This window comes from Taurulus bubalis (assembly GCF_910589615.1).
Source record: "Taurulus bubalis genome assembly, chromosome: 21".
In the NCBI taxonomy this organism is placed as follows: domain Eukaryota; kingdom Metazoa; phylum Chordata; class Actinopteri; order Perciformes; family Cottidae; genus Taurulus; species Taurulus bubalis.
The window spans coordinates 1,266,950-1,279,953 of NC_136609.1; the positions used below are offsets into that span (position 1 = coordinate 1,266,950).

Sequence of the window (13,004 nt, forward strand, 5' to 3'; positions counted from 1 at the left end):
ACGTCGTGCTCGTGACCTTTTGAGAGGAGACAGACTCCAATTACTCAGAGGAGACGGGATCCCTCTGAGGACCCACCTGGAGGTCTAAGGGGTCCTGCAGCAGGACTCACCTGGAGGTCTAAGGGGTCCTGCAGCAGGACTCACCTGGAGGTCTAAGGGGTCCTGCAGCAGGACCCACCTGGAGGTCTAAGGGGTCCTGCAGCAGGACTCACCTGGAGGTCTAAGGGGTCCTGCAGCAGGACTCACCTGGAGGTCTAAGGGGTCCTGCAGCAGGACTCACCTGGAGGTCTACAGGGTCCTGCAGCAGGACTCACCTGGAGGTCTAAGGGGTCCTGCCCCTTCGTCGTTACTTTAGTGCTTTAAGTAAAGCGCTAAAAAAAAGAAGAGAAAAGGAACAATATTAATTGTCAGTTTTTGTGTTTTATTAATAAATAAACTGAATGCTGTCATTATTTCTGTGTATGTGTCCAATAAATCCAAAATGGTTGTAATAAGAGTGTATAATATGAGGCTAGAAGTGAAAGCTGATATCGGTCTCTTCTGCTCCTCAGATTCCTCGTCCATGGAGAAGAGAAGCGACATGGACGTCTTCTCCGAGCTGCAGAAGAAACACTCGGAGGCGAGAGGTAACGCTGCTGGACAACAGCGTGGGGGTCCGGTGTGTGCCGGGGCCAAAGGGGGCTGCAGAGGCCTCGGGGGCCACGAACACGGTGATGAAATATACATTTTAAAGATACGGCGTCCTCCGGAGAGTCAGAGGTGACTGACAGTCGACTGTGATAGGAATCCTGAGCAGCCTTTAGAGAGCATTAAAGGGGGCGGGGCTCTGTAAACACGGAGGACGCCACGATGTTTGTGTTGTTGAACTGAAGAAGAGCAGCGAGAGAACCGTGTTTTAAAGAAGTCAGACAGGCTGATGACAGCTGGGCATAATGAGGCTGAAAGACCTTGTTCTTACCTCCAGAGCTTGGGGGGGGGGGGGGCTGCAGACTGACGGCCACCTTTGAAATGGAGATTAAACGGTGATTTGGTGACATTTCTCCTCCGTAATGAAGGACTTGGTGGGCGCCATCACAAAGAGACTCACTCATGATGAAGAAGGAGCTGGGAATCGAACCAAAAACCCCTCCCAAGGAGTTTAATTCCTTCCTCTCACTTTTTTTTATTCAAGATGAGCTCTAAGGGTGTGATTAGCTTAGCTTAGCATTCAGACAGGAAACAGAGGAAACTAAGATTGTTTAGCGAGTTCTGAATCTGAAAAAACACCCAAAAGAGGAAAGCATTGAGATGCATGTGGAGAACACGAGCGACCGGCTCTCGTGGCCTCAGGTGGAGGCGAGGACACGTGGCAGGTGTCAGGCCGTGATGAAAGCCGGCCGTAACGAGGTTAAAAGACCTGCTTCTCACCTCCAGAGCATGAAGGAGCTCCTGCAGGACGACGTGATGCAGAGCGACGGCACGTTTGAAATGTAAATGCAGCAGAGAGTTAGTGGCACTTCTTCTTTAATGAAGAGCTTGGTGGCCCGAACGAGGAAGAACCCAACATGAAATGTTGATTAGAGAATATCAATGTGGGGCAGTCGTACATGTGCAGCTGGCGTGTTTCTTCACATGCTCGTCTTTAATATTTGAACAAAGGGACAGAGTTCCTCCAGAGCAACCTCCAGGATTTACAGCGTTTTAAGGCTTTTTAGTCACGTTTGGTCTTTTATGCTCACTGGAGCGGCAACCAGTCATTTTGAAACCAATCATTTTCAAGCTCAACGTTTGGTGTTTCAAGGTCTACAACATGAGAATCTTCTTCTCTTGTTTCGTAAACTTCTATCGTAACATCTATTGTAACATCTACCGTAACTTCTAGCGTAACTTCTATCGTAACGTCTATTTTAATGTCTATTTTAACGTCTATTTTAACGTCTACGTCTATTGTAACGTCGATTGTAACGTCTATCGTAACGTCTATCGTAACGTCTATTTTAACGTCTATCGTAACATCTATTGTAACGTCTATCGTAATGTGTACGTCTATCGTAACATCTACGTCTATCGTAACATCTACGTCTATCGTAACGTCTATTGTAACATCTATCGCAACGTCTACGTCTATCGTAACTTCTATCGTAACGCTATCGTAACGTCTATCGCAACGTCTACGTCTATCATAACTTCTATCGTAACGGCTATCGTAACGTCTATCGCAACGTCTATCGCAACGTCTATCGCAACGTCTATCGCAACGTCTACGTCTATTATAGCGTCTATCGTAACGTCTATCGCAACATCTACGTCTATCGTAACTTCTATCGCAACATCTATCGCAACGTCTATCGCAACGTCTATTGCAACGTCAATCGCAACGTCTATGTCTATCGTATCTTCTATTGTAACGTCTACGTCTATTGTAACATCTACATCTATCATAACGTCTATCGTAACGTCTATCGCAACGTCTATTGTAACATCTATCGCAACGTCTATCGTAATGCCTATCGTAACGTCTATCGCAACGGCAACGTCTATCGTAATGTCTATCCCAACATCTATGTCTATCGCAACATCTATCGTAATGCCTATCGCAACGTCTATCGCAACGTCTACGTCAATCGTAACGTCTATTGTAACGTCTATCGTAATGCCTATCGTAACGTCTATCGCAACGTCTATCGTAATGTCTATCGCAACATCTACGTCTATCGCAACATCTATCGTAATGCCGATCGCAACGTCTATCGGAACGTCTACGTCTATCGGAACGTCTATCGCAACATCTATCGCAACGTCTATCGTAACATCTACGTCTATCGCAACATCTATCGTAATGCCGATCGCAACGTCTATCGGAACGTCTACGTCTATCGGAACGTCTATCGCAACATCTATCGCAACGTCTATCGTAACATCTACGTCTATCGCAACATCTATCGTAATGCCTATCGCAACGTCTATTGCAACGTCTATTGTAACGTCTATCGCAACGTCTATCGCAACGTCTATCGCAACGTCTATCGCAACGTCTACGTCTATCGTAACTTCTATTGCAACGTCTATTGCAACGTCTATCGCAACGTCTATTGTAACATCTATTGCAACGTCTATCGTAATGCCTATCGTAACATCTATCGCAACGTCTATCGTAATGCCTATCGCAACGTCTATCGCAACGTCTATCGTAATGCCTATCGTAACGTCTATCACAACGGCAACGTCTATCATAATGCCTATCGTAACGTCTATCGCAACGGCAACGTCTATTGTAACATGTATCGCAACGTCTATCGTAATGCCTATTGTAACGTCTCTCGTAATGCCAATCGTAACGTCTATCACAACGTCTATTGCAACGTCTATCGTAATGCCTATCGTAATGTCTATCGCAACGTCGATCGTAATGCCTATCGCAACGTCTATTGCAACGTCTATCGCAACTTCTATTGTAACGTCTATCGTGACGTCTACGTCTATCGTAACATCTACGTCTATCATAACGTCTATCGTAACATCTACTGTAACGTCTATCGTAACGTCTATCGCAACGTCTATTGTAACATATATCGCAACGTCTATCGTAATGCCTATCGTATTGTCTATCGCGACGGCAACGTCTATCGTAATGCCTATCGTAACGTCTATCGTAACGTCTATCGCAACGGCAACGTTTATCGTAATGCCTATCGTAACGTCTATCGCAACGGCAACGTCTATCGTAATGTCTATCGTAGCATCTATGTCTATCATAACGTCTATCGTAACGTCTATCGTAACGTCTATCGCAACGTCTATTGTAACATCTATCGCAACGTCTATCGTAATGCCTATCGTAACGTCTTTCGCAACGGCAACGTCTATCATAATGTCTATCGTAGCATCTATGTCTATCATAACGTCTATCGTAACGTCTATCGTAACGTCTATCGTAACGGCAACGTCTATCGTAATGTCAATCGTAGCATCTATGTCTATCGTAACGTCTATCATAACGTCTATCATAACGTCTATCGTAACGTCTATCGTAACGTCTATCGTAACGTCTATCGCAGCAGCGTCTACATCTATCGTAACGTCTACCGTATGTACATATTTTTAATGGCTGCATGTAAACAGGTAGAAAAACAGGAAGGTAGAATAGTTGTTTTTAGGAATGAAGGAAGTCAATTTGATTTTCGACTGAAGCTCAACTCAACATCTGCATTTGGTCATTTTCGATTTCAGCTGCTGACTTTTTTAATCTCTCTCCCCTAAAACAAAGCCTCCATAACTCTTCCTCCCTATCGCCGTGTTCCCACGTATTTTAATCTCAAGTGAACAAGAAGCAGCGCTGCCTCGACCAATCAGATACCGGGGCTAAACACCACAGCCGTCTGCCACAGTGTGGAGACAGAGCAATTACTTATGGGCGTAATATGCATTATTATTCCTGTGGCCGCGCCCCGATAAGTGAATATGCAGCATGAGAGGAGCAGACGGGCCTTGAACCCGTGAATATACAGCTGTGCTGTTCCTCCTCTGTGGCTGCAGGATTCCTGTCACTAAGTCGTGCCCCCTCCCAGCCGCCGCCCTGTTTTATATTCCTGTCCCGCGTTATTTATTCGCCACAATTTCCCCTCTATCAAAGCACACGGCTAATGCCGAGTTTTAATATGTTATTTACACATAAAAAACCAGCTATTTACAGCGTGCGTGTGCAGAAGGCAGGAAAATGAATGGGCCCCGGCGCCCCGACTCCGATCTGTTATATCACAGTTTAACAATCTGGATTGCTAATAGAACCATTTATCACGGAGCGGTCATTTGTTTTCTGTGAGCGGCCCCGGGGCCCCGGTCCCAGAGGCTATGGAAATATATATATATATATATATATATATATATATATATATATATATATATATATAGTATAATGAAGCTCAAGAGTCACTTTGTTTAAAAAGAGGAGCCGACACGAGGAGGACTCAATTAGGACGGACACAGGTGCTCTGGTCACCAGGAGGAGGGGGAGGGTGAGGAGGAGGATGAGGATGAGGATGAGGAGGAGGAGAAGGAGGATGAAGAGGAGAATGAGGAGGAGGATGAAGAGGAGGAGGAGGATGAAGGGGAGGAGGAGGAGGAGGAGGAGGAGCAGGAGGATGAAGAGGAGGAGGAGGATGAAGGGGAGGAGGAGGAGGAGGAGAGGAGGAGGAGGATGAAGGGGAGGAGGAGGAGGAGCAGGAGGAGGAGGAGGAGCAGGAGGAGGAGCAGGAGGAGCAGGAGGAGGAGGAGCAGGAGGAGGAGGAGGAGGAGCAGGAGGAGGAGGCGCTCCAGCAGGAAATCAAACCTCTGGCACGCCGTCTTTCTGGGATATCGGCCCCCAACAAAAGGGGCCCGCTGGCGGGGCCCGCCACTCTGCCCACTAAATAGATTCAAACGAGTGCTTGTATTTCCTGTGACAGCTCACATCTGTCTGGTTCGGCCCCGCCGGTAATAAGCAAAGTATTTAGAGAGGAGGAGGATGATGCATCTGTTCCTACACACAGAAAGACTTCGGTTGGTTAAAGGGAGTTATTGCTTTCCTTCTCTTCAGGCCAGGAACTGGCTCCTGGCTCCTGATTGGCTCCCACCGCCTCACGGCTCAGTCTGAACTGGACATCCTCCATTTGGAAGCCAATCAGAGTCCAATTTTGGGAGAAAATACCAACATGGTTGAGCCAACAAAGGGCCGTTCTGGAGCTCTCAGCCATGTCACATGCTCTTCATCAGTCGCTGGACTTTTCCTACTTTTTTCAGGTTTTTTCTGAGCACCTCGAGGACCTTTTAGCAGCAGGTCTGGAGCTTTCTATCACATTACATCATCTTCATATCTGTATTTGAGGTGTTTGAGGTCTTTGAGGTATTTGACGTAATTTAGGTGTTTGAGGTATTTAATGGTCTTTGAGGCAGCTAGATATGTAGGTATTTAAAGGTATTTGAGGTAGTTAGGTATTTTAAGGTATTTAAAAGGTATGTGAGGTCATTTAGGTGTACTTGAGAGGAAGGTAAACTAGGCCACAGGAAGCCATGATTTGATTGGCGGGCCGTGGAGGCTCGTGACAAACATCCCGCTCAGAGTGACTTTGTCACTTCAGAGGAGATGGATGTCCTCACCGTCTTTCTGCTGAGTCTGCAGGGACGGAGCCCAGAACTGAGACCTTAAGACTCATCTACATCTACGTTTACGTTTCACGACGCAGAGCATGCACTGTACTATGGAGACGTTTGAAAAAGCTGCCCACAGCGTTATAGTTCAGACTCCAGGAGGAGGAGGAATATAGACCCCCAACATCAGAACTGAGTTCATACAACAAACACAGAGTCGAAGATGAAAACACAATAATAAACATGTCGGAAGATTTTAATTTGTTTTTAGTCTTACAAATCTACATATTTATTTATCATCCAAATCAAATAGTTTACAGGATATTTAACCTTTGATTCTTTATAACACATGCAATACTTGTCTTTATAGATATTGTATAGAGGTAATACAGTAGTTGCTATGAGCTGGTTTCTGTAGCGTTATTCAGCTTCTGGAGGCCACATGTGAGCAGCACCTCTACATAGAGCTGTAGACACTCACCACGCTCTGCTCTAGGACTCCTTAAGGAGCCTGACCCAGATGTTCAGCACATCCCACATGTGGAAAGATGGAACACGCTCCAGATGCTTTTATTCCAAATGGCCTCGCGAGGCTCATAAATCAGTCCGGAGAGGAAAGACACACTTTGGTAGTTTTGGGGCTTTGTTCTTGACCAATGAAAATACATCTAGAATATCATTTATGTTTTATTGTCACAGATTAAAGGAGCTTTAAACCAGTCCTTATTCATCCTGAAGTGAAGCTCACGCTGGATAAACATCTCACAAACTCAACTTATGCTAAGCTAAAGCTAAAAGTGGAATCTGAGCCGGTGTGGTGGACGGAATAAAAACCTGCTTTCTCCAGCAGCAACATGGAAGTTGTTCTAGGTTCAGCCCAGTTTAAACTAGGTTCAGCCCAGTTTAAACTAGGTTCAGCCCAGTTTAAGCTAGGTTCAGCCCAGTGTTTAACTGTGTGAGAGAGAGTTTCTAACAGCAGGAATGTCAGCAGCTGCTCAGGTAATTGTGAATCTAAACAAGCTCATAAAGCCTCAGATATTTATGGTTGTTTTGTCTCTCCTCCTGATCCTAAACCCTCAGCTCTATAAAACATTCGGGGGATTCAATGCCAGAGTTTTACATCTTGACACATTTTACGGCCACGCGTTGGAGAAACTCCCATACCCTCTGAAACACATTCAGACAAATGAAACTCTTCTGGTTTCAGCAGCTCCTTACGGCCGCGACCAGAGCAGCCAGAGTCTGCAGAGCGGCCGCAGTCTGCAGAGCCTGCAGGGCCGCCAGAAGGTCTTACGGGTTGAAGGAACTTTATTCAAGTTCTCACATTCAGGCTACCCCCTCCGTCACCTCTCTCTGCCAGCTGGTGGAACTCCCCCAGCGTCTGGTCCTTCAACTCAAAACCACAGAAAGTAAACCTCCACATTTCTTTTAGCTGACGCTTTTATCCAAAGCGACTTACATTGTTTCTACACACCATCGGGGAGCAGTTAGAGGTTAAGTGTCTCAAGGACACAACGCCATGGACTAGCGGAGCCAGGGTTTGAACCACCGATCCTCTGATTGAAAGACGGGCATGCTAACCACTGAGCCACAGTCGCACAGTAGTCGAGTCACGTTAAGTCTCACTGCTGCAACGGGAGTGCCTCGAGTCAGAGATGAGGTGGAAAGAAGGGAGAGAATCTGAACTTCTTCTAAAAGAAGGAGGAGCTACGTTTGGGGAAAACCAGACGAACGTAACAACGTAGTGAAATGATGTAGCGCAACAATGTAGCATACATACATAATAACTGCCCTTAGCAAACATTCTTACTAACAGTAAGTAACAAGTGGAACAACCAACCATAACAATGTAACTTTACAACCACACAACGTAACATAAGAGCGTTAGGTAACAATGTAATGACACAGTGTAGCGTAACGACACAACGTAGAATAAAGCATAAAGAACAAAGAGAGCCAGGCTCCTCCCTCTCAGACTGGAGAGTATAGTAGACAGCCTGAAGCCCACATCTGCAGCTTTTTACAGAGTTACAGTGAGATGAGGAGACGCACTAATTGCCTTGTAAGTATTGCAGAAAGCAGCTGGAGATTAGCAATAACAGCTAATTAGCTCGACGACGGAGGAAATCAAAGCTCGCTCATGAGGACAAACACACAGTGTGCTGCTTGTCTGGCGATTATAAATCTTTATGAAGCGCCGGCTTGTCACGTTAGTGGATTTAACAGCTCCGGTCTTAGAGGGTCGGGTTTCAAACCCACGGTTAAACGCTGTAAACAGGACTTCTCTTGGCTCTTTCCCTCATACACATATGAAGGGAGACGTTCCCATCAGCTCGACTCTGAGAGCCAATCAGAGGGAGGATCGCCTCAATAGAGAGATAAATATAATAACAATATAATAAAAGAGCTTTCCTGCAGGCCGCTGGGCTGAGAGGACATCAACAACGTAACAATGTAACAACACAACGTAACACCACAACAATGTAACAACGTAGCAATGTAACAACACAACAATGTAACAACGGTACAATGTAACAATGTAACAACATAACAACGTAGCAATGTAACAACATAACAATGCAACAGCGGTACAATGTAACAATGTAACAACATAACAACGTAGCAATGTAACAACATAACAATGCAACAGCGGTACAATGTAACAATGTAACAACATAACAATGCAACAGCGGTACAGTGTAACAATGTAACAACATAACAATGCAACAGCGGTACAATGTAACAATGTAACAACATGACAACGCAACAACGCAGCAATGTAACAACATAACAATGCAACAGCGGTACAATGTAACAATGTAACAACATAACAATGCAACAACGTAGCAATGTAACAACATAACAATGCAACAACAGTACAATGTAACAATGTAACAACATAGCAACGCAACAACGTAGCAATGTAACAACATAACAATGTAACAACATAACAACGCAACAACGTAGCAATGTAACAACGCAACAACGTAGCAATGTAACAACGCAACAATGCAACAATGCAACAATGCAACAACGCAACAATGTAACAACGCAACAATGTAACAACGCAACAATGTAACAACACACCAACCCAACAATGTAACAACATAACAACACAATAACGTAACAGCTGTCAGGCCTGGACTAAAAGGAGGACCCAGATGCAGGGGATATCCGTACAGGCGCACTTTATTATTTCCTTAGATCCTCTTCGACGAGTGAAAAAACCATTAGGCTGTGAAAACAACATTCTTACGAAAACTTCAAACATAAAACGCTCCCGAAGGAGGGAGGAAAAACAGGGAAAAAAACAACTTACGCACAAAAACTTTCGGGAAAAATCTAACTAGGACTGTGGACGCTGGCTTTGGTGCATGGACAAGGAAAAACACTTTGGCACTGGACAGAGGGAAGACGCAGACTATAAGCACATGAGGGCAATGGGGAACAGGTGGAACCACTCAGGGATCAGAGGAGACAATCAGACCAGTGACACATGAGGAAGAGCAAATGACCTGAAACGAGAGGAGAGTCAGGCTTCAAAATAAAACAGGAAGTTACGAGACAAAAACTCCAGACAAGACAACCCTCACCACGGTGTGACAACAGCGTAATAATGTAACAACATAACAGTTTAACAATGTAACAAGTTATCATCTGAATATAACTTAATCTAATATTACTATGATGGAAAGCCACACAGTGTTATTCAGTTTTTTCCAAACGACTTAAAGATTACTGGAAAACAGCTCATTATTCATTGACACAAAACACTGAAGGAGATAACGACACGTCTATCAATATGAGTCGTCATCATGAACCCACTCAGAACCTTCTGATCCTTGAGGATTCTTTAAGTCTTTGGTATGAATGTATTATTGTGTTTCAGCTTTATTCTACAAAGTAGGATGTACATTATTATATATATGAAGTAGGGAGTCCTGACACTTCAACCCTCTTTCTGGTTTTCTGGTGAGACCGATGGTAGTACGATGATGGAATACAAGCTTCTACAGAAGTTTACTGTTTTCTTTCCCAGGAAGTTTCCTCTTCCTTCCCTCTTCTGCGTCTGGAGGTGAAGTTCAGAACTCAATCAGTTTCCACCTCCGGCTGCTGGAGGATGGAGCTTGTGGACCGTCAGGCCGCAGGGGGAAACTCAATCCTCATACAGAAACGGTGGAAACATGGCGACGAGCCGTCAGGGGGAGGAGCTCTCCTCCTAATCAAGGGCTCCATCTCCCTGCCTGAGCTTTCTACTGCTATAACGGCATTCAATTCCCATGTGCTTATGATGATCCTGTTTCAGAGCTCTGAAACTGACTCTTTTAACTCCAGAAATTCTTTGTTTTCTTATAATTATGAGAAATACTAATAAGTCAGTTGGTTTCCTGTTAGTTTCTACGTCTAGCTGTAGTGTTCCTGACGCTCTGCAGACTGACCTCGCTCCTCTTTACTTCGTCTTGCTGTGTTTGCTGAGCTAATGAGCTTCAAACAGGAGCTGGCCTGGAGGAATCCAGGCCAGAGATCTGCATATCAGAGTGTCTCTCTCTTAATAAGCACACGGCGTCACAGGATGTCCTTAGAAGGATGCGGCGACTTGTTAGTTCATCTTTTATGTTTTGCTCTGTTTCTCTAAAAAGTTCCTCAAGCATTTCACTTCTCTCTCTTTTGAGGAGATGAGGGGGTCATTGTGTGACCTTTTCCTCTCCTCAGCACTTTATCATCACACGCTGCTTTGTGGCCCTTCAAAGCGGCTGAATAGGGTCAAAGGTGGAGGAGCCTTATCAATAGCACCGTTGGTGTTGCTACTAAAGGATCCTCGACCCCGGCTGAGAGCGGTGCTGAGCGAGCGGTGATCCACACATTTAAACCATTTCGAATGGATTCATTTCAACTAAAGCCTGGTTTCAATGAGCTGTGTTTTTTTCACATTTCCGCTGCGTTTATTCGGCCTCTAACCCCTTTGACCCGTTAATGTCGGGGTTAAACTTCGGTGAAGTGAGACTGAGTGTCGTGAGGAAGACCAACAGCACCGGAGCCCAGGCTTCTGTACGGTGGTGTTGAGCGGCTGGTGCCTGCTGTGGGGTTCTGTGGTCTTTGAGACCCTGTGGATCAAAAGGAACCTTTGATGTCTGCCGTGTACTCGCGTGCCTCTTGGAGCCTCGTGGGGTTTAGAGGCTTACACGCTGGTCATGGGAGACTTTCTGTAACGTGTCATCTGTGGACGACTGTGGCTCAGTGGTGAGCAGGGTCATCCTCCAATCAGAGGATCGGTGGCTCGATCCCCAGCTCCGCTAGCCCATGTCGATGTGTCCTTGAGCAAGACACTTAACCCTAAATTGTTCCCGTAGTTGATGTGGTTCCTTCATGGTAGCTCATCAATGTGTTAATGATTTCATGTAGTGTTATAGCGCTTTGAGTGGTCGGAAGATTAGAACAGAGATGTTCGGGTCCATTTACCATCTCAGACCAGTCACCTCTGGAAGAAGGACAAGCTCTTAACACTGATTCAGCTCCATTCAGAAAGCCGTGTGTTCGACTCCTCGACCTCCACGCTCGTTCCCGAGTGACTTCCTGCTTCCTCCTTTGAAACGGAGCTGCTGTAGGTCCAGGAAACATTCATCAGAGTCCTCCAGAGGCCGGCGCTCCATCATGCTCACGTCAGCCGGGTCAGAAAATAGAGTCGTCCTGCTTCAGCAGACCGTAGAGGGATGCAGCGGAGCGGCTATCGACCCAGGAGGCCGAGTGCTGACGACACACACAGACGACCTCCGGATAGTCCTGGAGATCCAAACCGGAGATCCGGGAATAACTGGCGACAGGGGGGAGGAGGAAGAGAAGGAGGAGAAGGAGGAGGAGAAAGAGAAGGAGGAGGAAAATCAGTCAGAGCCCCCTGCTCCCTCTCACTCCTCATTAGACGTCACCACTGGGTTCTTCAGAACTGGTCCTTCAGAATGGGTCTGGCTCGTTTACAGACGGCCCGTAGGAGTGATCTCCTCCTCTTCCTCCTCCTCCTCTTCCTCCTCCTCCTCCTCTGCCTGGCTGGCTGAGTCCCTGTTGCCCCCCTAGAGGAGCCAGCGGGGATCTGGATGTTTAATTCATTGAGTTTTAATCATCTCTCTCTGCAGAGTAAACCTCTGGTTGAGGTTCACTTCATCTGGACAAACGTCGTGTTCATCAGCCATGAAGAGAGAGAGACCATCCATCAGCCACTGATGACTCTCTCTCTCTCCCTCTCTCTCTCTCTCTCCTCTAACAGCTAAACAACATGCTAACAACACGGAGGAGCACCGCGTGACAAGGCTGCTTAATGTCGGCCTGCAGCTGCTGATGCATGATGGGTATTAGCACGTAGCTGTCCGGGGCCGATAAGTGGCTCCTCCTGGTGGGGGTTTGTCACCGGGGCCACAAGGGTTTGGCTGGATGGGGAGCAGAACGGATGATAATGGACAGATTTTAGATGGAAAGAAGGAAGAAACGATGGATGACTTTATTGAATTGATGGATGTATAGAGGTTTAAAGCTGACAAAATGAAACCAGATGAAACCAGATGAAACCTGATGAAACCAAATGAAACCAGATGAAACCAGATGAAACCTGATGAAACCAAATGAAACCAAATGAAACCAGATGAAACCTGATGAAACCAGATGAAACCAAATGAAACCAAATGAAACCAGATGAAACCAGATGAAACCAGATGAAACCTGATGATACCAAATGAAACCAAATGAAACCAGATGAAACCAAATGAAACCAGATGAAACCAGATGAAACCAGATGAAACCAGATGAAACCTGATGAAACCAAATGAAACCAGATGAAACCAGATGAAACCAGATGAAACCAGATGAAACCAGATGAAACCAAATGAAACCAAATGAAACCAAATGAAACC

General features: G+C 45.7%; 1 protein-coding gene across 1 annotated transcript in view; it reads left to right on the forward strand.

The window, feature by feature from the left end:
- Positions 1–505: 505 nt before the first annotated feature.
- The window catches only part of LOC306752949 (zinc finger protein GLI4-like), a gene marked incomplete at both ends in the record, with an annotated part of 65,131 nt that continues 52,632 nt past the window's right edge, over positions 506–13,004 (forward strand). Inside the window, 4 exons of the mRNA XM_079236782.1 lie at positions 506–626; positions 1,274–1,469; positions 2,256–4,066; positions 7,313–7,392. Of these exons, the coding sequence (XP_079092908.1) occupies positions 506–626; positions 1,274–1,469; positions 2,256–4,066; positions 7,313–7,392 (2,208 nt within the window). The remainder of the gene's footprint in view (positions 627–1,273; positions 1,470–2,255; positions 4,067–7,312; positions 7,393–13,004) is intronic.